The following is a 22,874-nucleotide window of genomic DNA, read 5'->3' on the forward strand; positions in this document are numbered from 1 at the left end:
GGTGTGCTCTCACATCCACGTTTGGGGGGGCTCATGCCACTCGTTCTCGGGTGTTTGGGACTTCCACGTCAGTCCTGTGGTTGGATGGTGTTTGGCACTAGGAGGGTGTGGCATGGCATGCTCTGTAGCCGTCACACAGAGCCACGCTTTTCTGCGTCTTGAAACACCCAGTTCAGCACATTTCTCTCCTGCCGCTCTGCACCTCCTTGCCCGTGTGAACTGCGGCAGGCCGGGAAGTCAGATGCTCGTTTTTGCCTTGTTTCCCTGCTTCCTCTTCATGTACTTATTAAAATTTTTGCAACTGAATACTGAATCATGATTATCATTTAATTTACATCACGAAATCACTGAGCTCCTTGGTCTTGTCGAAAGCCATAGATGTGCTGCATAGGATTTCTGTCAGAAAGGATGTTCTTGACTGAAATTTAAAATAAAAAACAAATCCTGAAATGTGTTGAAAATGAACCATTCCATTGATTTGAATACATATGTAAACGACAGTTGAGTTTGCTGTCCATGGTAGGATTTGCACGCATGGTAGTGGTTTCCAAATGAGAATGGTCTATGAAATTCTTTTCTAAGTAGTACTATTTTTTTTTGTTGTTGTTTTTTTCTGGAGTCTTGAAGGATATATTCTCTCTCTCTTTGTTTTTATATTCAGAATCAGAGCTTTGCATCAAGAAAAGAAATCATCTAAGCTATTTTGACAGAGGACTGGTGCCGTGTGTGTTAGCATGTGTGTGTATGTGTGTGTGTATGTACGTGTGTGACTGAATATATTTTTATGCAAAGATCAGTTAACTCCATCAAAACACCCTATTGATTGTGTTTTCCGTGCTCATGGTACCCTCTGGTGGACACGCTAAAAGTGGGCAGGAGGGGCTGGTAGCAACAAGGAGTCCTACTGAGCAGGCACGGTTCGGTTCGGTTCTTTCCCTTCAGCTGCTCTTTTGAAAGGAGACCAGCAGCAGGTGGTCAGCTGACGGAGGGTCCGACGAAGCACATTACAGCCCGTTGCCCTATTCTAGGACAGAGTTTCATTATTGCCACGGCCCTGCTGTTACCCCTTCACTGGAGGTTGTGGCTCCTCCGAGGCCTTCTATTTTATAAAGTGGTTTCATACTCCAACCGCTCCTGAATAAGGGCATCATCTTTGTACTGCAGCCTTGGAGGAGACGGGGAACATTCAAAGGCTAGAATGGCCTTTCGAAGGCTTCGGTCCAAAACATGTCTCTCCCACGCCGGGTACCTATTCCTGAACAGGTCAATTTTAATGACAGATTCTTCAATCCGTGGTGGGCGAGAGGATGGTGTGGACGGGGCAGTGGGCCTCACCTGAAAGACAGGTACGCACCCATCCCGCTCTGTGAATTTCTGGTCGCGGTCGCTGGCGACGCTGCGGTTGTTGGAGATGGACCGGAGTGTGCTCGTGGCCACTTCTGGAGGCAGAGTGAAGGCAGCGACTGGGTCCTCACAAGCACAACTTGGTGACTGCCCAAATCGGGGTCCATTGGGGTGAAAGAAGGCATAGTACATCAGCATAAAAACGACTCCAGTTAAAAAGCTGCTGAATACCACACACAGCGCTGGGATGGCAAACGCATCTGCAATCTGGGGAGCCTTGTAGAGGTACCAGAGGGCACTCAAGGCTGTATTTTCCAACAGGATCACAAAATAGTAAATGAAGAGCCTGCAGCGTGTCCTGCCTTCCTTGACGTTGAACCAGCTGAAGATGTAGATGATCCCCACCACCATGTCGAACACAATCTCTTCCCATTTGGTGATGCAGAATTCTGTCTCACAGTGGACGATCCAGAAGGTCATGATGCACCAGTGGAGAACGATGAAGATCCCAAAGTACAGCTGGAAAACCGAGGCAAAGAGGGCGAAGGTGATGACTCTGGCGGCAATGGTAAAGAAGTGCCAGCAGAACTGGATGACAACAGCCATGTAGCTGATAGGCTTCTTGTCATCTCGAGAGTCCCGGAGGGCCTTCTGGTAGGAGGCCAAGGCCCAAGCCAAAGACACAAGGGAGGCTGCTGCTGTGAAACCTACAAAGGCAAAAAGGAAGACATTCTGTCAAAAGTGAGATGCAGTGCTGTCCCCTGAAAATAAGGCACGTGGTACTGGGGGCTTGGGACAGGCTAGCTGTGACCCCAGCAAAGCTCTTTATTTCTCAGAGTTCTAGCTCAGATGGGGCTTCTAGTGTCTGTCCTCTGTAGGCCCAACCATACGGAGAAGTCATAACATTAAGTGGGAATGCTGTTCATAACACACATGTGGGTGTGGGATCAGGAAAGCAGGTGGGGGCTGAACTTTCCGTGTATATGGTGGAAACAGATAAACTAAGCAGGTGGTTTTGTGGAATTTGAAAATGACCACGGACTGGAGGTTGACACACTGGGTTGCTCCGTCAACTCTGCATGACGTTGGACAGTCATTTAAACTGGTGTCCTCATTTAGAAAGGGGATGATGTGCAAGGTTCCTGACAGCTTTGAGATTCTATGGATGAAAGAGATAAATAATCACTGGAAACATGAGGGGCTAGCTGGTTTACCTTTCTGCTTCTAAGCAAGAATAAATGCACTTCATTCACAAGAGAAAGTTTACTCTTTCTTACAAATAAGAACAGGAGGCCATAAAACCTCCTTGGCAATGTTTCTTGTCTTACCTGGGATGCAGTTTGTCCTGCTATAATCTGAACATAATTCTTCCTGCAGCTTTTGTCTGTTCCTTACTGCTCTTCCCTTAGAAGAAGGTCTGTCTGCACCATCGCTCACCACTTATTCTTTTGTAGAGGGAAGATTGTACTTCTAGAGAAGTATGTTTACAAATTTTGGGAAAGTAACTTTTATTAATTCCCTCCACTTTTGCTCCATCTGTGGTGTCTGAAGCATCACTTGGTTGGTCCAGACATGGACTTGGTTTACCTGAAAACACACTGGCCTCTTTTGGGAGAGAGCTCGTGTGGAGAATTCACTTTGCCACAGAAACATTAATCAATCTGCATACTATGCAACATGCTGTGACAAGACTTATCAAGACTAAGAATAGGTTTTGTGTCTTAAGGTCCAGCTGGTTTTCCTCCACAGATACTAATCATAACCAGACCACATTCTAGTCTTTGGAAGAGAAGGGAAAAAGTAGAGGAAGGATTGCCAAGAACTTGTGGCGGAACTGGTACTTTGCTTTTATATTTTGATAGAGAAAATCTGTTGTCTATGATCCTTGAAAAATGAATTGGAAAAAAAAATTACTCTTGTGGGAATGAGGCACACTAATTGATGGAAAAAACAGTCAACCTCAACAATCATTTCTTACACATTCTCCTTGAGTGAGGTGAACTCCAAAAGACAATATTGACAAGAAAATATTTTCCAACGGTCACTTCTCATTTCCACCCCCAATCAAGCTAGCAGAATGCACACATCTTACTCTGGATCCTTCTGGCCAACACAAAAGTCTTCCATTACCATAATTCTCTGGTGGTTATGGCAATATTTTAAGTCAGTTAGAGATCAGGACACAAAGGAATTTTTGATAATATAATTTCTTTTCTTTTTCTTGTGCTTAAAAAATTTCTCTCTTTTGTTGTTGTTGTTATTTTTAATGGTAATATAATTTCTATGGGGTAGAAAACACCGACATCAGTTGTAAAGCAAATTTGGAAGTGAAAAGAGAAGGTAGGAAGAAAAATTAGGAGAAAAAAGGTGAGACAATGGGAAATAAAAGGTCATAGAATAATGACTTTGAGAACCACAGCCTCATTTTCAGTTTAGAACATAAGAACAAAAGGTTGTGCTATTTTAATCCTAACGCCTTTGAGTGGCATAGGAGCTGCTCATGACCTCGTTCTTTATCTGTGCCATCTTTTTCCGTACCATTTGCTCTTTGGATTGTTCTGAAGTATACCGTGTCCTCCTCGTGTGTTCGTGTGTGTGTGTGTGTGTGTATGTGGCACCCCAGCGTGGAGACGACACAGGAAAATCCCTTCCTTTTCAAACTCCATGCTCTGGGGACCGTGCTCACGCACAGCGCCACCTTCAGGAAGATGGCTGCATTGCTGATCAGGTGGATAAAGCGTGAGAAGTCATAATCCAGATGGTACCGGTTTTCACAGGCAGACCTTATTAAAGACTGTTTTTCAAATCAGTGACAAATAGTAAAAAAACAAAAACCAAACCTTACATACACAGCATCATAAGATCGTCTGTTGTCTCACTTAAAAGAATTGGAAAATTGGCTTAGTCCAGATTCCCCTGTAATCTTCACCCCTTTTATTGCATGTCCTAAAAAAAGTAACTCAGCCTGCTCCAGAACATTCTAGGAACTTGGTAAGACAATATCCTGGCAGTAGAAAAGGAGAGATTTTCTATTAGCTTTGCTTTCTTTGTATCTTAAAATTTACAAAGTCGATTTTTTCCTATAGCCAAGGCAAAGTTCATGTCCATTGATGACCATCCCCTTTGTGAATTCTCTGCTTTAGCAACAATTAGCATTTCCCTGATTCATTTTACTTTCCCCCTTCTGTTTAGCAATTAATTTTTATAAGACAAACATATGCCTGACCAGAAAATATGGGACAATCTTAGAGTTATTCTTTATTACAAATTCACATTACCACAAAATGCTTAATTTTTTGCTTGCTTACACAATTTATATCAGCTCAGTTGCTTCAAGAAAGAGTCCCTCAGTAAGGCACTGCATTATTTTTAAAGTAGAATTCTCTGGAACTTCTGGGGCTAGCACATAGAACTCTTAAGTACCATTTTAGCTAACAATGTATATTTTAACTTTTTATTTGAAAATAATTTCAAAGTTAACATAAGAATTGGAAGAATTTTAAAAAGTACATTGAACACCTATGTACTCTTTGTCCAGATTATCACTTGGCCTCCTTTGCTTTATCACTGCCCACCCCTGCCTTTTTCTCTCTCAACCATTTGAGAGTAAATTGCATACATCATGACAACTATGGCCAGATTGTTTCTGTCCCCTTCCATTCATATGTTGAAATCCTAACCCTTAAGGAAGATGGCATTAGTAGAAGGGGCCTTCTTAAATTATGAATGGGATTACTGCTTTATAAAAGAGGCCCCATAGAGTTCCTGACGCCCCTTCTGCCACCTAAGATTACAATGAGAAGTCTTTAACCTAGGAGAGAGCTCTCACCAGACCCTGCGGGTACCCTAATCTTAGACTTCCAGCTTCCAGAACTGTGAGCGATATATTTATGCTATTTATAAACTACCCAGCCTATAATATTTTGTTATAGCAGCTCAAAAGGGCTAAGACAATGGCCCTTTACCTTAAAATATATCAATGTCTATTTATTATGAAGAGGTATTCTTTTAGATAACTACAGTAAATTTATCAACTGTAGTCAATTTAACATTGATATAATACTTTTTTCTTATCTTCTGTATCCACTATCAATATCCCAGTTTCATCAATTGACTTTAACAATGTCCATTATAGAATTTTTTCCTGTGGTACAGAATTGAGTCTGGAATCAGATATTGCATTTAGTTGTCTTATCAACCTAGTTTTCTTTAATCAGGAATATTCCACCAACTTTGTTTCTCTGCCTTTTTGACATTGGCATTTTTTGGATGAGTACTGTACCAAAAAACAAAAAACAAACAAAAAAACCCAGTGTTCTTTGTTTTGGATTTGTCTGTTTCCTCATGGTTAGATATTCAGGTTACACATCCCAAGCTGGAATATTACACAAGTGACACTAAACAATTCCCCCCACATACCCTTAAGATAGCAAAATAATAAGGATTCTTTCAGCAGTTCCAAGAAGTATAGGATGTGTCCCTCAGTATTTTCCTTCAAAATAATGAATAGCACATCAGTTATAAAACTTCATTCCAAAATCAAACTCTCAAAACAGCTACAGAGGACTCAGTGAGACTCTATTATTTATTACAATGTTAAAATAGATAAGACCTCAGAGCTTATCTAGTGCAACGATCTCATTTTATAGAAAAGAAACCAAGTCTCCCTTAGAAGGATTACATGATTTTCCCTCTTTTCTTCCCAAAGCTTGTTTCTGATGAAAATTTTCTTTCTACTTCAAAGCTAACCCCCTGCTTCCTAGAGAAAAGACCAGTCAGTTATTCTCCTGTGTCTGTATACCAGCTTTTCCTCCGCAGGAGCTGCCTCCCTGGGGATTACAAACTCCTTTTACCCCAAGAATTGTCCTTCGCTTGACTGAATCTCTTATCCTTTATTTCAGACTTGTTGCTTTCCCGTTTTTCCTTCTATTTGTTTCTTGTTTCTCCTTTATCTGCTCATCCTTGAGCTACTGGCATTGGTTAGGATGTTGCTCCTGGGCCTCATTCCCTCGAGGCCTCTCCCTGAGAGATTCCCTGCTCTCCTGCATCTCCACCCATCTCATCCAGCTCAGCACTCAGCGAAACCCTCCCTGCACCAGACTTCTCCGACCCCAGAGCTGTGCGTCTGATTATCTCCCTGAGAACCACAGGCCTACAGTCTGTGTGCTTCATGTACCCTTGACCGGAAGCCTCGAAAAACTCTGGCTGTAGATGACAGTGCTTGTTTCTTGTGGAAAGAAGACAATTCTTCTTCCTCCATGCCCCTATTGTTAGTGTAATACCCTTCTCAGATTGCGAGAGAACATGAATTTCTGGGTAGGCTGCCACAGTTCTAAGAAGATGATTTTGTAGGCAGCTTGACAGACTGACAAATAACCAGATTGTAAATCCATCCAAATCCAAGTGTTCACAATATGTGCCATTCGGTTGCGTTGCATATGAAGGAGTCCAGAATAAACCACTGCGGCGTAAAAATTATTTCGAGCTGAAAGCATTTGAGTTCCTGGAATCTCTTATCTGCCTAAAAGCAGAGCATCTTAAAAGAACTTGACTGTCATAAATGCTCTCCTCCCCAGGAGCAACTTGAATCTTCTTGGAGAGGAGAAGTTGGCACCACACCCAAACAGACTATCACAAAACTATTATATCTCCCATCTACTTTCTTAAGTGCTTTATCATTCCAAAAGTCATTTGTTTTTCCATAAATGCCCTTTCTCCCCTGCTTTCAGGAAGTCATTTGTTCTCCCAGAAGTGTCCTCTACCCCACTCCATCCCCTATTAAGATAAACTCCAAAATCTAATGACCTCCTTGGGGTCACATTTCCCTGAAAACTCCTGTGTGTATATACATAATTACATACATAATTTACATATTTATACACATGATTACACACGTGATTATATACATAATTAAATCTGTATTTTGTCTTGCTAATCTGTTTGTCAATTTAATTTGCAGGCCCTCAGACACAGAGCCAAGAGGATAGAGGAGAAGTTGTTCCTTCCAGTAAACCCCTGCCACTGAATTGAGTTCAGCTGACCCCAGGTGTTTTGTTTTTGTTTTCTCATGGCAACCCAAAAAATTGATCTGACTTTGAATAAGAAATTCAATGACCATAAAGTCAGGGTGACAGTTTATTCCATCATTTTGAGCTGAATATCTATATATTTGGATACGGTTTAGTAAGGGATGTAATACCTTTGGAAATATGATCCAAGAGTTTTTCTTTAAAAACCTCTAAATGGTGTGGGGACTACTTCTAGCTTCCAAGAACTGTTATAGACATTGCTTAGTAATTCAGAGACTCGTTCCTCAGAGGAAGACTGAGGTATTTTTCCATTTTGAATAAAGATTTTTTTCAGAAAGAGGATTTTGAGTCTAATACTAGCTAGTCAGCTAATTAGCATTTCAAAGGAAACTGATAGAAATCAATATCGTGTGGTCCAAGTGAACAACAAAGTTTTTACTTTTTTCCCTCTTTTCTCCTTACTTCTTATATATGTCTTTTCCCCTACTGGTATTTCCATGTCTCTTTTATGTCCTCTTCCTCCTTCTCTTTCTTCTCCTGTCAGTCAGTCTGTCCTTCTCCCCTGCTTTGCTTCTGCTTTGTTCTTCTTCACTCCCCCCCCCCATTTCTTGGGGGAACATGACATGGGGTAGAATTATTTTTTAAACAGTAGTTGTATTAATGAACTAAGGTTTGATGTTGCCCAAATGTAACCTTCCAACTGTTCCTAAAACTCAAATAAATTCAGAATGAGAAAGGAAGTTACTCTATTTCAATGTCCATGGTCTGTTCTACCTGCTTGTCTCCAGCTCTTACTCTGAATCCCACGGCTTTGATCCAAATCCAGATTTGCCTTCAAGGAGTTCCCATTGAAAGATTCATCACTGTTAACTTTTTTTTTTTTTTAATAATAAGTGACTCGTTTTCTTATAATCTTGCTCTAAGTTGGATCTAAATGTAGTCTTTTTTTTTTTTAAAGATTTTATGTATTTATGTGTCAGAGAGAAAGAGAGCACAAGCAGGGGAAGCGGCAGGCAGACAGAGAAGCGGGTTTCCTGCTGAGAAGCCCTATATGGGACTGGATCCCAGGATCCTAGGTCATGACCTGAGCAGAAGGCAGACGCTTAACTGACTGAGCCACCCAGATGTCCCCTGAGTGCAATCTTAATGACAGCTGTAAAAATTTTTTCACATTTTGTTTAGGACAAATTAACAGCTTAGAGTATGGTTGATGGGGGCTATGGGAGGAGGTTGTGGGTAAAACCTCACCATCTCAATTTAAACATTTCCTTTCTGAAGGAATGGAAAGAAAGGGGGCTGATATGGGATATAAGAACTTTGAAAATATTATCATGCAAGAAACTGTTTTGTTTTGGGAACCTCTAGACTAGGAGAGGCTAATTCTGCCTCCTGAGTGTAAATTTATTCTCTCTACAAACCATGTTTTCATATAAAGTATGCCATACTCTTCTTTCAGGGCACATATCCAGGTCTAAAATTATGTTTGATTTTGTGCTTTAATCTATGTCATGTTAATGTTAATTATTTAATTTAAATTTAATTTAATTATGGTGTTGCTTGCTAGAGTGGACCTTTAGGTAAGGATGGAGTACTCTGCCTCATTTACCTTCCTGTCCTCTAGTGCTTGGTGTGGTGTCTGGTATCATGTTAAGAATTGGGACTTCGAGGGGCACCTGGGTGGCTCAGTGGGTTAAACCTCTACCTTCTGCTCAGGTCATGATCCCAGGGTCCTGGGATCGAGCCCCACACCGGGCTTTCTGCTCACTGGGGAGCCTGCTTTTCCCCCTCTCTCTCTGCCTGCCTCTCTGCCTACTCGTGATTCCTCTCTGTCAAATAAATGAATAAAATCGAAAAAAAAAAAAAAAAAGAATTGGCAATTGGCACTTCGAGAGAGAAAAAGCAAGGCAGAAGGAAAGGTAGAAAGGAAGAGAGAGAGCAAGAGAGAGGAAGAAATAGGGAGAGAGAGTATTCCAAATATAAAGCTGGAACCACAGAGAGAATGAGCTATTCAAAAAATGTGCACAATTCTTCATTGCTCTCCTCTGCCTTTTTGCAATTTCAATCTGAGCTGGGAATGCCAAAACACTGAGAAATAAAGTCTGTACTCCTGTCGTGTTGTTTGTGGTCTGGGTGTAAACAATTCTTGGAAATCCCCAGAGAATGCTTCATAGGATTTATAGCCTAATTCTCCAGATGTAGGAGGTTCGGGGAATTGAACCAAGTACTCTAACTCTTTGATTCTTCAACAACAGAATGAGCCTGTCTCTTTTCTCCTCCTGAGGGAGGGCAATTGCAACCCTTCCCCTGCAAAAGGCCAGCCAAAGGTTACAGTCTCAGGGAAACACCTGACCACTGACATATGCTTATAACCAAATTGCCACTGGTAAGAAGGGGCTCTTTTATTTTTAACTTAAAACATTTATTATTATGCAAAATTTCAAGTATCTACAAAAACAGAGGGAATAATACAATAGGTGTACCCTTTCTGGAGAATCAGTAACCATCACCTGGGAAGATGACTTTTGGCTAGCAGGGGGATGCTTCTGGACGTCCCCTTGAATCCACTCCTTCTTGAATATGAATCTTCCTGCATCCACCCTTTCCTGAACGTTCCTTTCACTGTATAGACTAAGACAGAAGGCAGAAGGACTGTGCTAGAAACTAACTGGCTGATCTCTGATGTTTTACCAGCACATTTTGGAAAGCGTCGCCCAGTAGCTCTCAAGGCCACCCGACCTCCCTGTCTCATCCTGTCCCTGTCTCTCCATGCTTCAGATAAACTGCCCTGTCTCCATTCTTTACATGCTAAAAAAGACTGCATTTTCAGGTACCTGGGTGGCTCAGTCAGTTAAGCATCTGCCTTCAGCTCAGGTCATGATCCCAGGTCCTGGGATCGAGCTCTGCTTCAGGCTCCCTGCTTAGTGGGGAGCCTGTTTCTCCCTCTCTTCCCCACTTGGGCTGCCTCTTGCTATCTCTGTCTCTCTTTTGCAAACAAATAAAATCTAAATAATAATTTTTAAAAGATTGCATTTTCTTCCTAGAGACAGGAAATGCTGGGCACCCTCTTGAAAAGCTACTTCTTCCTGCATCATTCCTTAGGAAAGTCTTTCCTAGCCTCCAACTCGAATCCTGTTACTTGTCACCCAAATCCTGTCATCTTACGTTTGTTCTTCATGCTGCACCCCAGCATACCTGCCATCATTATATCTTCGCGTGGTCAATGACGGACATGTCTACCCAAAAGGGCTGGATCTGTGTCCTATGGCTGACCATTGTCCCTGACATCTGTCTCTCTTTTGTGTATCAGTTTCTGAAATTAGTGCATTTGTCATCCAGTAGGCGCTCTCATATTATGTATTTGCCCATTCTTTTGATTTCACACATCTCGATTTCCCTTCCTTTCATCCCATTTTTTCATCTTGCCAATTTCAACATTTTTGATGGAAATTTAAGGTAGTTCCTCACCAGTAATTTGGCAACGGATGACTTACCAACACCACCCTTCTCAGCTACGCAGGTGAGATGATAATTTAACAATTCATACCATGTACTGTTTTACCATCACTAACACAACTTTTTCTCCTAGAAGTACAGTCCCTAACCAAACAAAGGAGACATTGAATTTTAGATGGCCATATAATATTGATTTCCTGTAGTCAAAAACCTTTATGGTTTCCTTAGCACATGTGAGGCTCATAATCATCAACAAATAAAAGAAGAGCAAGCATTTTTTGGGCCCTTGCTTTGTGCACTGGGATGTGCTGGGTATCTACATCCTTCGTTGCATCTAAAGTTCATGATAACACTTTGAGGCAAGTGCTGTTTTGCACTCAGGGAAACAGAGATGCAAAGTGTTAAAAAGCTTGCCCAAGGAGGGCAGGCACTGGGATTCACAGATTCTAAACTCTGTCCACTATGAAGATGGGTATGGCTATCTGCAACAAGGATGTGAGGTATGAACAAGTGAAGTGAGCTCTCAAATCTCTCATGGATGACAGCATGGAGAAATGGACACAACCCTGGAACAGTGTCGCCTCTTCAGGCAGCGGGCTCCCACAGGGTTCCTACCATACCTGCTCCGTCGGGCTCACAATGACCATATTTGTTCCTAGGCTAAAGGATCCCGTTTTGGATTTTTTTTACAAGACAGATCAGAAACATGAGCACTAGGAGGAAAATAACGCTTTTCTTTCCTTTCCATTTTCTGGACTAAAACAGCACTCCTGGTTTCCCTGCATTTTCACCTGAGGAAAAATGTTTCCCAATTTCAGTTGATTATATGATCTAAGAGTAAGAGGTCACAAAGTGAAGATCCAGAACCAGAGTGGTTTCCTATTTCTTTAGCATGCTTATAATTTGTCTTAGTTACAGATATAAAAGCAGTAAATCCACTTGGCTGGACTCATGTTGAATTCATGTGGTCGGAAGAATGTGATAATTGAAAAAAAGTGGAAAGCCCTCTGTGCTCTGATCTTTGGTGAGTACGGTGAAGGTAAGTCAGTAATACAAACTCCACTGGGTCTTGGATGTTCCAAGTCTTGCATTGAAACCATTTATCTCTGTCTTAAACCTTGTAATAGTTCCGATTAAAAATATTTAAATGCTTAATATGTTTAGTTTTGGTAGGGATATGCATACTTCTCGTAATTCATTCTGAGGATTTCAACTTCTTTGCAAGGCAAATTGTAAAGCTGCTAAGGTGTTGATAAGGGAAACACTGAACTGAAATTTAAAAAAGTGTTTTAATATGAAAGTAGTTGAAGAAAGTTGTTAAGAGGAGCAAAGTGCCTTAACAAACGTGGGAAGTTATTTCCTTCTGGTCGGAAAAAAATCCAATGATTTCACATAGCTCCATCCACTTGATAATTTTAAATTCTATTATTTTTAAGTCTTTACTAATATTTCCCAAAAAGACAAACATTTTATGTGGGGTACTTTGAAAACATCTCATGCTTTATCTAGGAAAAAAAGTTCTGTAAATAAGAGAAGGCAAGAACTCACCATTCTCTGTACAATATTACAAGTTGCATGGTTCAATTTACACTGAAAATAAAATGATGATAGAAATTACTACTCAAAAGACCTAAAATAAGTAACCTGAGTAAAATTCAATAGGATTGCATTTTACTTTAGGTTTATTTTCTATCTCTTTAAAAATTTTTTGACCACCACACTATTTTTTTTCTTTAAATTTTTCTCCTTTGGAGGGTAGGAGGTGACATGGGGCAAAATGAAGAGAAATAAAGAGGAAAACAGGGGTAGAGACAGACATCTCCTATCCATCAAAGAGGGACCTGGCTGGACAACAGCAAAACTAAAATAATAATTTAAAAAATCCCAGCATGTATGAATCATTGCTATGTGGCTTTGTCACAGTTATTATCTTAATTATTTCTCTCAGTATCACTTCTTTGATATATGTGATTTTGCCCATTTTACAGATGGGGAAACTAAGACTTAGGGGTGAAATGATCTTATCGGGCGGATGGCAAACTTTTCTAGTGAAAGGCTAGACTGTCAATATGTTGGGCTTTGTGGGCCACAAGGGTCTCTGTCACAATCATTCAGCTTTGTCAGTGTAGCAAAAAAGCAGCCATAGACAATCCTTAAACGTATGAAAAACTAGGCAGTGAGCTGACTTTGGCCCTAGGGCCTTCATCTCGGGGTAATCCACTAACCCATGGGCAGATTTTTAACAAGTAGCAGAGTTAAGATTTACACCCACATTTTTCAGACTTTAAAGTCCTTTTCCTTAAACTCATTTGAAATATTTTGGGCCAATCATGAGACCAGTAACTTTGGGAACGATTTTTTAGGTGGTTACAGGGTGAGCTACCAACCAAATGAACAGACAGAATTGTAGGAAACCTCTTTGTCTCAGTATATTGAATGCGCAGGGTGAAGTTGGGTCATGAACAAGATTTTGCACCTGGAATGATGTGATGAGAAACACAAATGCCACACCTCAAATGTTTCCTCTGTCCTTTCAAGGAAAGCAGGTAGCATTTGCAAATGAAAGGGCACATGGCCCGAGGGCAGTTTGGGCCCCTCTGGAAAGGCCAGCTCCTGCATGTGGCCTGGACAGTCAGTCACACCAGCAGAAGCATCTAAAACAGGATCTTCTAGTTGTTTCTCCTCCCTTATGTTCCCAAAGTGCCTTTGTGGTCTGCCATGTGTGCGAAGTTGATGGCTCACATGCTTCACATCACCTGCGAGCATCCCTAGCATTTACAGTGACTGGCCTTCTTAGGGGGGTCCGGGATTCAGGGCCTCCGTGGGAGAAGGGCGATCTGAATTCCTGGGGTTTATAACCAAGTGTTAACTCTAATGGGGACTACTGTCTAGTCCCCCACATTTATAGTTATTCTTGCTCAGAGGACTTGGAAGGGACCCAGAAGATGGGTGCCAGGCACGGAGGACATCAATGCAGTCCCTAGAGGAAATGCAGATCAGTGTGGGAGAGAGACACAGAGTCAAAAGCCCATGATTATGACTTGGTGAGCAGAGTGTGGAGAAGATAGAAGAAACCGTCTTTGCCCAGAGGTTCTGTTCTGCAGGGGAAGCAGCCCAGGAAGGGGCAGGCAAATGCTAAAGCTTCCAGGTGTGGTGAGGGGGTTTGGGGGAAGTCTGCAGGAGGAGGACCGTGGACACAGTGTACCAGACATAAGGATTTGTACCCGGACTGCATCCTGGAGGCAAAGGCACCTACATGGCAGGGTGTACACTATCCCTGAGGGGTAAGGTGAACTAGACTGGGGGGAAAGCTCAGGCAGGGGTGGGAGGCTTTGCCACACATCTGAGGAAGGCAGCAGTGAGGATTGGGGACGCTATAACAGCCAGCGGTGGGACTCTGGGCAAGTCACTTGATTTTACTTATTCTTCATAGGCTTGAGCAAGGATCAATGAAATACTGTCTATCCCAGCATTTTGTGAGCAGAAAAAGTGCTATATAAAAAAATTAGCCATTCCGAATCCTAGCTTCTCTCCAAATTTTGCTCCCTTCTGCTCATCCCCTGTCTCATTGTGCCCAGGAGCTCTCCTATACCTGAATTCAGAGGAAGTTTTACCAGAGGAGGTTGGCTTTAACAGAATAACAGGACAGAGAAAGAACAGGATTAGAAGTAAAATCTGTAGGGTAAGGAAACATTTTTCCCCCTCTTTACATATAATAAATTTTTTATAAATAAAAGAATTTTTTAACAGGATACAATTTCTAAAAATCATTTCAAAAGAGGAAGAAAAAATAATTGGTATTATTTACCTAACTGAAATATGTACTTCATTTTATTTGGATTAAAGGGCAATAAAGCAGAGGCCACTTGGTTACAAGGAAGGAGGGGATGCAGAAGAAATGGTTTCAGGGTTTGCAGAAAAGTAGGAGGCAGGGACAGATTTTGCTGTCATGCTCTTGGAAAAGCCCAGGTCACTGGGACACTGTTGGTGCACAGGATTTGCCTGAATTGTATACATGAAAAGAAGGTTCTCAAAAAAGGGTAGAGCACAGGCCCTCTGGAACCCTAGCAGATCTGGGTACCAGGTGGGTCCTTCCTAAGACTGAAGGGGAGGTAGTGGAGACAGGTTAGAGGGCAGGGAAGGGGGCAGCCAGCTGGAGTAAGACAGGGAAGGAGAGGAGATGGTTGCCCCCAAAGCATGTTGAGGTCCTTGGGAAGTGCAACATACACTTCATTTTGTAAGGACCTATTTAGCAAGAGGCTTTCATTAAAGTTAAACTGTCCCTGCTCTCCTTCTCCCAGGGGATTTACTTGGAGACAAGTCCCAGAAACCAGCCTCAGGTAATAAAGCTCAAATACAGGGGTGGGTCAGGCCAGGTGGAGACATCTGATCAGTGGGGGGATGCATACTGTCTCCCTAGTTACCAAGGAGTATGGGCCCCACTCTTTGGAAGCCTTTTGGACGCCAATCCCAACCAAGGGGATAGGCTGGGTCAAATGTCTACTAGGGTAAATTGTAACTCAACTGGTCACCTAGCATCACTGTGGAGTTTCCTGTGTGTGTTACAATCTCATTGGCCACCTGTGCGTGGCCAGGCCCAACCGCATGGCCTTTGCCCTTAAAAGCTAGTTGTGAAACAGAGAAGGGTCGCCCTCTCTTGTAAGAGGCGCGTCCCCAAACGTTTGGTTAGATTCTTGATGCTTGGCACGAGATAAAGCTTTGCTTGACCTTCGCTTTGTATCAGTCTCGCTCCTTTAATCACGGACCCATTATTGGGGCATAACAAATTTATCTGCTTTTGATCACTTATTTTTCTGGTTTCATGTCTCAATTTCAGCACAAATGGATATAGTTTAAAAACACCTTGCCTTTTTAAAAATTTTATTTTTTATTTTATTTTATTTTTTTCCTGGATGTAGCTTTCTCTAATTCTCTCCAACCTGATTGTTTCCCTGGCCTGCAGGGTTGGAGCAGAGCAGGAAGAGGCCATGTGGGAGGTGGTGGGGGTGGGGGTTAAGGGTGGGGGCTGGGGTGCCCTAGCTTCTGCCCTATTTTCCAGTGTCTTGCCCTTCGGGTTGCCTCATTTTTACTCTGTCAATAAAAAGGACGTGGCTTGCTGCTGGGACCATTTAATAATGCAGCAATAAATTGTGCTTTCAAGCCCCGAAATGCTTTTCTAGGTGATTTACAAAGAATGACTCAATACCCTGAGGGCACGGATTTGTAAAATTATCTATTCTTATGGTTGGACTGGCTCAGAGGAAGCTCACCCTGGGAGGATCCCCAAGGGTTCACAAATGGCACAAAGCCAGGGAGCCTGGGTTCGGCCTTCTCAGCTCCCTCTCCCTTAGTCCCTCCTCGTGCCCAGGGACCTGTGTCCTTTCTCCTCTCCTCTTAGGGGAAGGGGCTATCAGTTGGCACACCCCTCTGTGAGACGCTCATATCTTTGGGACAAGAAAGATGAGTGTGTCTCAAAGAAGAAGGGCTTTGAGAGCATCTAATAAGATGAGGAAGACTGCCCAGGAGAAGGGGGTAGCTGGCTGCTCTATTTCCGGGAGACCCAGCAGGTTTTAGGGACACTCCTCTACATCCCCACCTGCCCCTCCTCACTGGGCACAGCCTCTCACCTGGCCTGGTCTCCAGTTCTCCGCTACAGTGGCTTTTTTCACTTTGTGGATAAAGTGAACTGGCTACAGTGTACATCTGATCGTCTTTCCTGCTGAAAATCCTTCAAGTCTTCCTTTTGCCTCACAGGATAAATGAAGAAGCAAACTCGTCCAGAACCCACCCTTTTCAGTCCCTTCCAGGTCTCCGTCATTTCCTGCCTCACCCACCCAGACCCTTCCTCTCTCTTGCTTGAGTCTCTGTGTCCCCTCCTCCAGCCCCCCTGAAGGATTCATGCACCAAGGGCCCCCGTTCCTGGCTTCCTGGCTTCCTGGCTGGGAAGGCTGCCTGGTCGCTCCCCATCACCCGAGCATTACCTTCCTACTATATCCGTTATGGCCAGGGGACCTGCCCCCTTCCCCGCAAAGCCCTCATCCCCACCCCTCATCTGTAAGACACAGAGGACAGTGCCATTCTGTCCGTGGTGTGTTCTGTAGATAGGTGTGCTTCTGTAGATAGGTTCAGCTCCTAACTCCCAGGCCTGTGGCTAGCAGGAGGGACAGTGGCTTTGGAAAGGCTTTGTAACCTGTAAAGATTACTGAGAAACATTGTGAACATTTTAATACATCTGTGGGTATGAAAGAGGCTTCCCTTCCCAAAAGGATAGACTGTCAGACCTTTCAAGGATCCTTCTCATCTAAGTGTCTTAGACAACAAAATGCCTGGTACTTTGAGTGTCCTCAAAAACTTGTGAGTGATAACTGGCTTCCAGCTCCTCTGTGTAGGGGTGCTGAGACCAATGGAAACATCTTTTCTAGTATAATCTTACTTTAGAAATAAGTAAACCCTTCAACAGCTCAGACAAACTAGTTTTATTTGTACCTTATGTGATGATGGCAAGGTTCCTCACAATAGTCACTCCTGAGAATACAGGGAGTTGCCTCTAGCTGATCGGTCAGTCTGAGGTGCTTTGTTGGTTCCTGCATGTCTGAACCTCAAAATTATGTTTAGGAAGACACATTTACTTGAAATTACCTACATTACTGCTGGATTATGGAAACTGACTCACAGAATCAGTAAAAAGAGTGGGGGGGGAGAAGAAAAAGAAGAAAAGGGAGGTAAAGAAATTTAATTCAATTTAAGAATTATTCCTGGAAGTATGAGTTCATCTTTCAGTTTTGGCTCTGACAGGTTTAGGACACACAAACCCAAAATGTGACACCTGGACATATTGTTTGTTTCAAGATGAAAGAATTGTTGAAACAGCAGATACAGAAGGGATTTTCTGACCTTTCCCTGAAACTAGTCATAAAACTCTTTGGTGAGAGGTGTCCTCCCTCTACCTGGAGGAAAGGAACCTCCTTATCTCTGAAGATGGGGGGACTCGAGAGGAACCTGAATGAACAAGCCTTGGTAAGTTTCCCTCAGTTTACTACAGACCCCTAACTCCTCCTTCCTGTCTCCCTTTCCCATTTCCCCATGACTTTCCCATTGCTATAAACCTAGAATACCAATATGCAGTTTTATTGCTTCTTTGGGTCTCCATTTCCTCAGGGAGATTCGTGTACCATGTAAAACTTTTATTAAATAAATATGCACGTTTCCCCTTGTTAATCGTTCCATCTAAAAAAATTCAGATAGGTAGAAAAAAAAAAAGATGTTTTCCCTCTCTTATAGCTCCTACAAATCAGCTTTTTAAAGCAATGTAGTAAGTGGTTCCAAAGATTGATAGTAGCAGATGAGAACCTGTGTCATGTGACATGGGGTGTCCTTCCTGAAAGCCCCCTAGTCCTGTCCCTGCAATAGGCAGGATCTTCATCAACACGGGAAGGAGGGGAAAGCAGTGCTCCTGAAGCTCTCCTAGATGATGAACAAATGGTGACAAAGGTAAAGGTAACATTTCTTAGTCTGTAGATGGTTTGATAGGGACCTATGATTAAATGGAGTCAAGTGATATGAACAGACATTGGACTATTTCATCTCCACCCCCAAAAGCTTATATATTGAAGGTGGCTTTCAAAATTTTTTCTATCGCCTCCTTTCATTGAAAAAAATGGAGGGTTGCTTTTATGCAGAATTTCTTCAAAATCAGGTCGATACACTAATCCCCAGTTTAAACCAGTCTGCAGCTGAAAGTGGAAACCATTTAGAGACCCAGGTAAGTCAATAATGATCACCTGCTAGTCAGTAGTTGTCATGTGCTTCTTTTTAAATTCCTTCATTTCCTCTTGTTCAATTCCATAGACATTTACTGGGCTAGGAAAGTGCCTAGCTAGTGCCTGGACCACTAATCCCCCTCTTTCTTGAAACCTTTTTTTTTTTTTTTTTAAATTAAATGTGTATCATGTTTCCCTGACTGCTCTGTGATGTCTGAGCCATCCTCTTTGGGAAGTTATCCTACCCCCTCTCCACTGGTGGCCAGAAGCTCCTCTTCTTGTTCCCTTACTTACCACCTCATGTACACCTTTATTTTATTTTATTTTTTTAAAGGTTTTATTTTATTTAATAGAGATAGACACAGCAAGAGGGAACACAAGCAAGGGGAATGGGAGAGGAGGAAGCAGGCTTCTTGCTGAGCAAGGAGCCTGACACAAGGGGGCTCCATCCCAGGACCCTGGGATCAAGACCTGAGCAGAAGGCAGATGCTTAACGACTGAGCCCCCCAGGTGCCCCTACACCTTGATTTTAATTTTCAATTATTAGCCTTTCTCTTTTTGTGGAATTTGTGGAAGTATAGATTGAATTCTATTCATAGTTATATTCCCAGAGACTCAGAAGATGCCTAGTGCACTTGATAATTACTTGATAAATTGCACTGAATTCAACTGAACTGAATTTGGAGATGTTCTAAATTGAGGTATTCCTTGGATGCTGTTGTTGGCTATACTAAAGAGATACAAATGACCTGGATCTGGGACTATTTATTAGTGTCCTGGGGCTGAGGTAGCCTGCAGGGATGGACTCTATAAAAACACAAATCATCAAGATTCCAATGTGCATTCCTTCTCTGACCCAGACATGTTCTTAATAGGACAGAGGTAAATTAAATGCATGCCACCACTAGGTGTAAAGGTTTTTCAATTAGGATTTTGTATGCTAGCAAGCAGTAAAAGAACAGTAATTTCCCAAGACAGAGACTTTTAAATGGAAATGACCAACTCCAGATTCAAAACTCTCTCCAAATCTTCTAAAATTGACCAGAATAAATTACTTTAAGCTTTCTAAAACACAGATGGGGCGATTTTAATTGTATGAAGAGAAATATAAGTTTGAGTTCTCATCAAAAACTCTGGGGTTATAGATATCTCAGGATTTCTTGATTAGTACAATACAGGAACTGTACACTTTGGGGCTACTGATATCCAAAAAGGACTTGAAGCAAGTATTTGTAAAATAAACATATCTAAGTAAGTTATTAACAGAGAATAATGATAATAAAACAGGGATACCACAACCATAGAGAAATATTATTATTCTATCAGAGCGTGGAAATTTATGTCTAAGCTTCCAAGATGCTAATTAAAAAAGAAAAAATATATGGGTTAAATCATTTTCATTGTTGGATAAAAACAAGTCATACTTGTCCTGGTAAAATACTGTAGAAGGAGTGAACCATCATAGTCACTGTAGTTTTCATGTGTTCAATCCTGGCTGGGCTCACAGACTATTGTTTCCATGATAAACTGCCAAAAATCTAAGCCAGCTCAGATACACAGTAGGTCTGTTCTGCATGTGCTTTTCCTTTCAGGAATGACACATAGTGAGGACAGAATGGACCTAAAGTCTGCATTAGACTGTGCATGAGAGGAGGAGTCAAGATGGCAGAGAAGTAGCAGGCTGAGACTACATCAGGTAACAGGAGATCAGCTAGATAGCTTATCAAACCATTGCAAACACCTACAAATCCAACGGGAGATCGAAGAGAAGAAGAACAGCAATTCCAGAAACAGAAAATCAACCACTTTCTGACTGGCGGAGAAGTGAATCCAAAGCAACGGGAAGATAGACTGCGGGGGGAGGGGCCGGCTCCTGGCAAACGGCGGAGCAACAGAGCACAAAATCAGGACTTTAAAAAGTCTGCTCCACTGAGGGACATAGCTCCAGAGGCTAAACCAGGGTGAAGCCCACATGGGGTGAATATGGCCCCAGGTCCTGCGGGGTCACAGAAGGATCAGGGGTGTCTGAGTGTGGTAGAGCTCACAGGTATTAGAGCAGGGAAGCCGGCTACAGAGACAGAGTTGAGGAGTGAGCTCTCAGCTCGGGGTTACCTTGAACCGGTCGCAGGCTCGGTGAGCTCAGAGCATGGCCAGAGGCCAGGAAGATGGGAGTGATTGGGCTCTTTTCTCTGAGGGCACACTGAGGAGTGGGGCCCCGAGCTCTGGGCTCCTCTGGGCTGGAGACTGGGAGGCCACCATCTTCATTCCCGTCCTCCTGAACTGTACGGAAAGTGTTCAGGGGACAAAAGCTCCCGGAAGCGAACCCGAGCAGATTACTCAGCCTGGCCCCTGGTAAGGGTGGTGCAATTCCGCCTGGGGCAAAGACACTTGAGAATCACCACAACAGGCCCCTCCCCCAGAAGATCAACAAGAAATCCAGCCAAGACAAAGTTCACCTACCAAGGAGAGCAGCAGAATTCCAGTGGAGGAGAAAGCAAAGCATGGAACTCATGGCTTTCTCCCCATGATTCTTTAGTCTTGCGGTTAATTTAATTTTTTTTTAATTTAATTTTTTTTTCTTCTGCTAAATTTTTTTAACGTTTACCGTTTTCTTTTTTTAACGTTTCTTAACTAGTTTATCTAATATATATATATATATATTTTTCTTTTTTATATTTTTTCTTTATTTGTTTTTGTTTTTTAATTTTTTTTTTCAGACCTTCTTTTTATCCCCTTTCTCCCTTCCATGATTTGGGGTCTCTTTTGATTTGGTTAAAGCACATTTTCTCACACTTTCATTATTTTTTTGTTCCTTCATATACTCTTACCTGGACAAAATGACAAGGCGGAAAAACTCACCACAAAAAAAAGAACAAGAGGCAGTACCGAAGGCTAGGGACCTAATCAATACAGACATTGGTAATATGTCAGATCTAGAGTTCAGAATGACGATTCTCAAGGTTCTAGCCGGGCTCGAAAAAGGCATGGAAGATATTAGAGAAACCCTCTCGGGAGAGATAAAAGCCCTTTTTGGAGAAATAAAAGAACTAAAATCTAACCAAGTTGAAATAAAAAAAGCTATTAATGAGGTGCAATCAAAAATGGAGGCTCTCACTGCTAGGATAAATGAGGCAGAAGAAAGAATTAGTGATATAGAAGACCAAATGACAGAGAATAAAGAAGCTGAACGAAAGAGGGACAAATAGCTACTGGACCACGAGGGGATAATTCAAGAGATAAGTGACACCATAAGATGAAACAACATTAGAATAGTTGGGATTCCAGAAGAAGAAGAAAGAGAGAGGGGAGCAGAAGGTATATTGGAGAGAATTATTGGAGAGAATTTCCCTAATATGGCAAAGGGAACAAGCATCAAAATCCAGGAGGTGCAGAGAACCCCCCTCAAAATCAACAACAATAGGTCCACACCCCGTCACCTAATAGTAAAATTTACAAGTCTTAGGGACAAAGAGAAAATCCTGAAAGCAGCCCGGGAAAAGAAGTCTGTAACATACAATGGTAAAAATATTAGATTGGCGGCAGACTTATCCACAGAGACATGGCAGGCCAGAAAGAACTGGCATGATATATTCAGAGCCCTAAATGAGAAAAACATGCAGCCAAGAATACTATATCCAGCTAGGCTATCATTGAAAATGGAAGGAGAGATTAAAAGCTTCCAGAACAAACAAAAACTGAAAGAATTTACAAACACCAAACCAGCTCTACAGGAAATATTGAAAGGGGTCCTCTAAGCAAAGAGAGAGCCTAAAAGTAGTAGATCAGAAAGGAACAGAGACAATATACAGTAACAGTCACCTTACAGGCAATACAATGGCACTAAATTCATATCTCTCAATACTTACCCTGAATGTTAATGGGCTAAATGCCCCAATCAAAAGACACAGGGTATCAGAATGGATAAAAACAACAAAACCCATCAATATGTTGCCTACAAGAAACTCATTTTAGACCCGAAGACACCTCCAGATTTAAAGTGAGGGGGTGGAAAACAATTTATCATGCTAATGGACATCAGAAGAAAGCAGGAGTGGCAATCCTTATATCAGATCAATTAGATTTTAAGCCAAAGACTATAATAAGAGATGAGGAAGGACACTATATCATACTCAAAGAGTCTGACCAACAAGAAGATCTAACAATTTTAAATATCTATGTCCCTAACGTGGGAGCAGCCAACTATATAAACCAATTAATAACAAAATCAAAGAAACACATCAACAATAATACAATAATAGTAGGGGATTTCAACACTCCCCTCACTGAA

At 42.1% G+C, this 22,874-nt stretch overlaps 1 protein-coding gene across 1 annotated transcript in view; it reads right to left on the reverse strand.

Moving 5' to 3' along the window:
• Nucleotides 1-747: 747 nt before the first annotated feature.
• LOC111155455 (XK related 4) overlaps nucleotides 748-22,874 on the reverse strand; it is a 425,560-nt gene continuing 403,433 nt past the window's right edge. The window contains exon 3 of the mRNA XM_022515620.1: nucleotides 748-2,051. Within this exon, the coding sequence (XP_022371328.1) occupies nucleotides 1,105-2,051 (947 nt within the window). The 3' untranslated portion in view covers nucleotides 748-1,104. The remainder of the gene's footprint in view (nucleotides 2,052-22,874) is intronic.

Source organism: Enhydra lutris, unplaced genomic scaffold (assembly GCF_002288905.1).
Source record: "Enhydra lutris kenyoni isolate GAN:26980312 unplaced genomic scaffold, ASM228890v2 scaffoldscaffold41, whole genome shotgun sequence".
NCBI classification, from domain to species: Eukaryota; Metazoa; Chordata; class Mammalia; order Carnivora; family Mustelidae; genus Enhydra; species Enhydra lutris.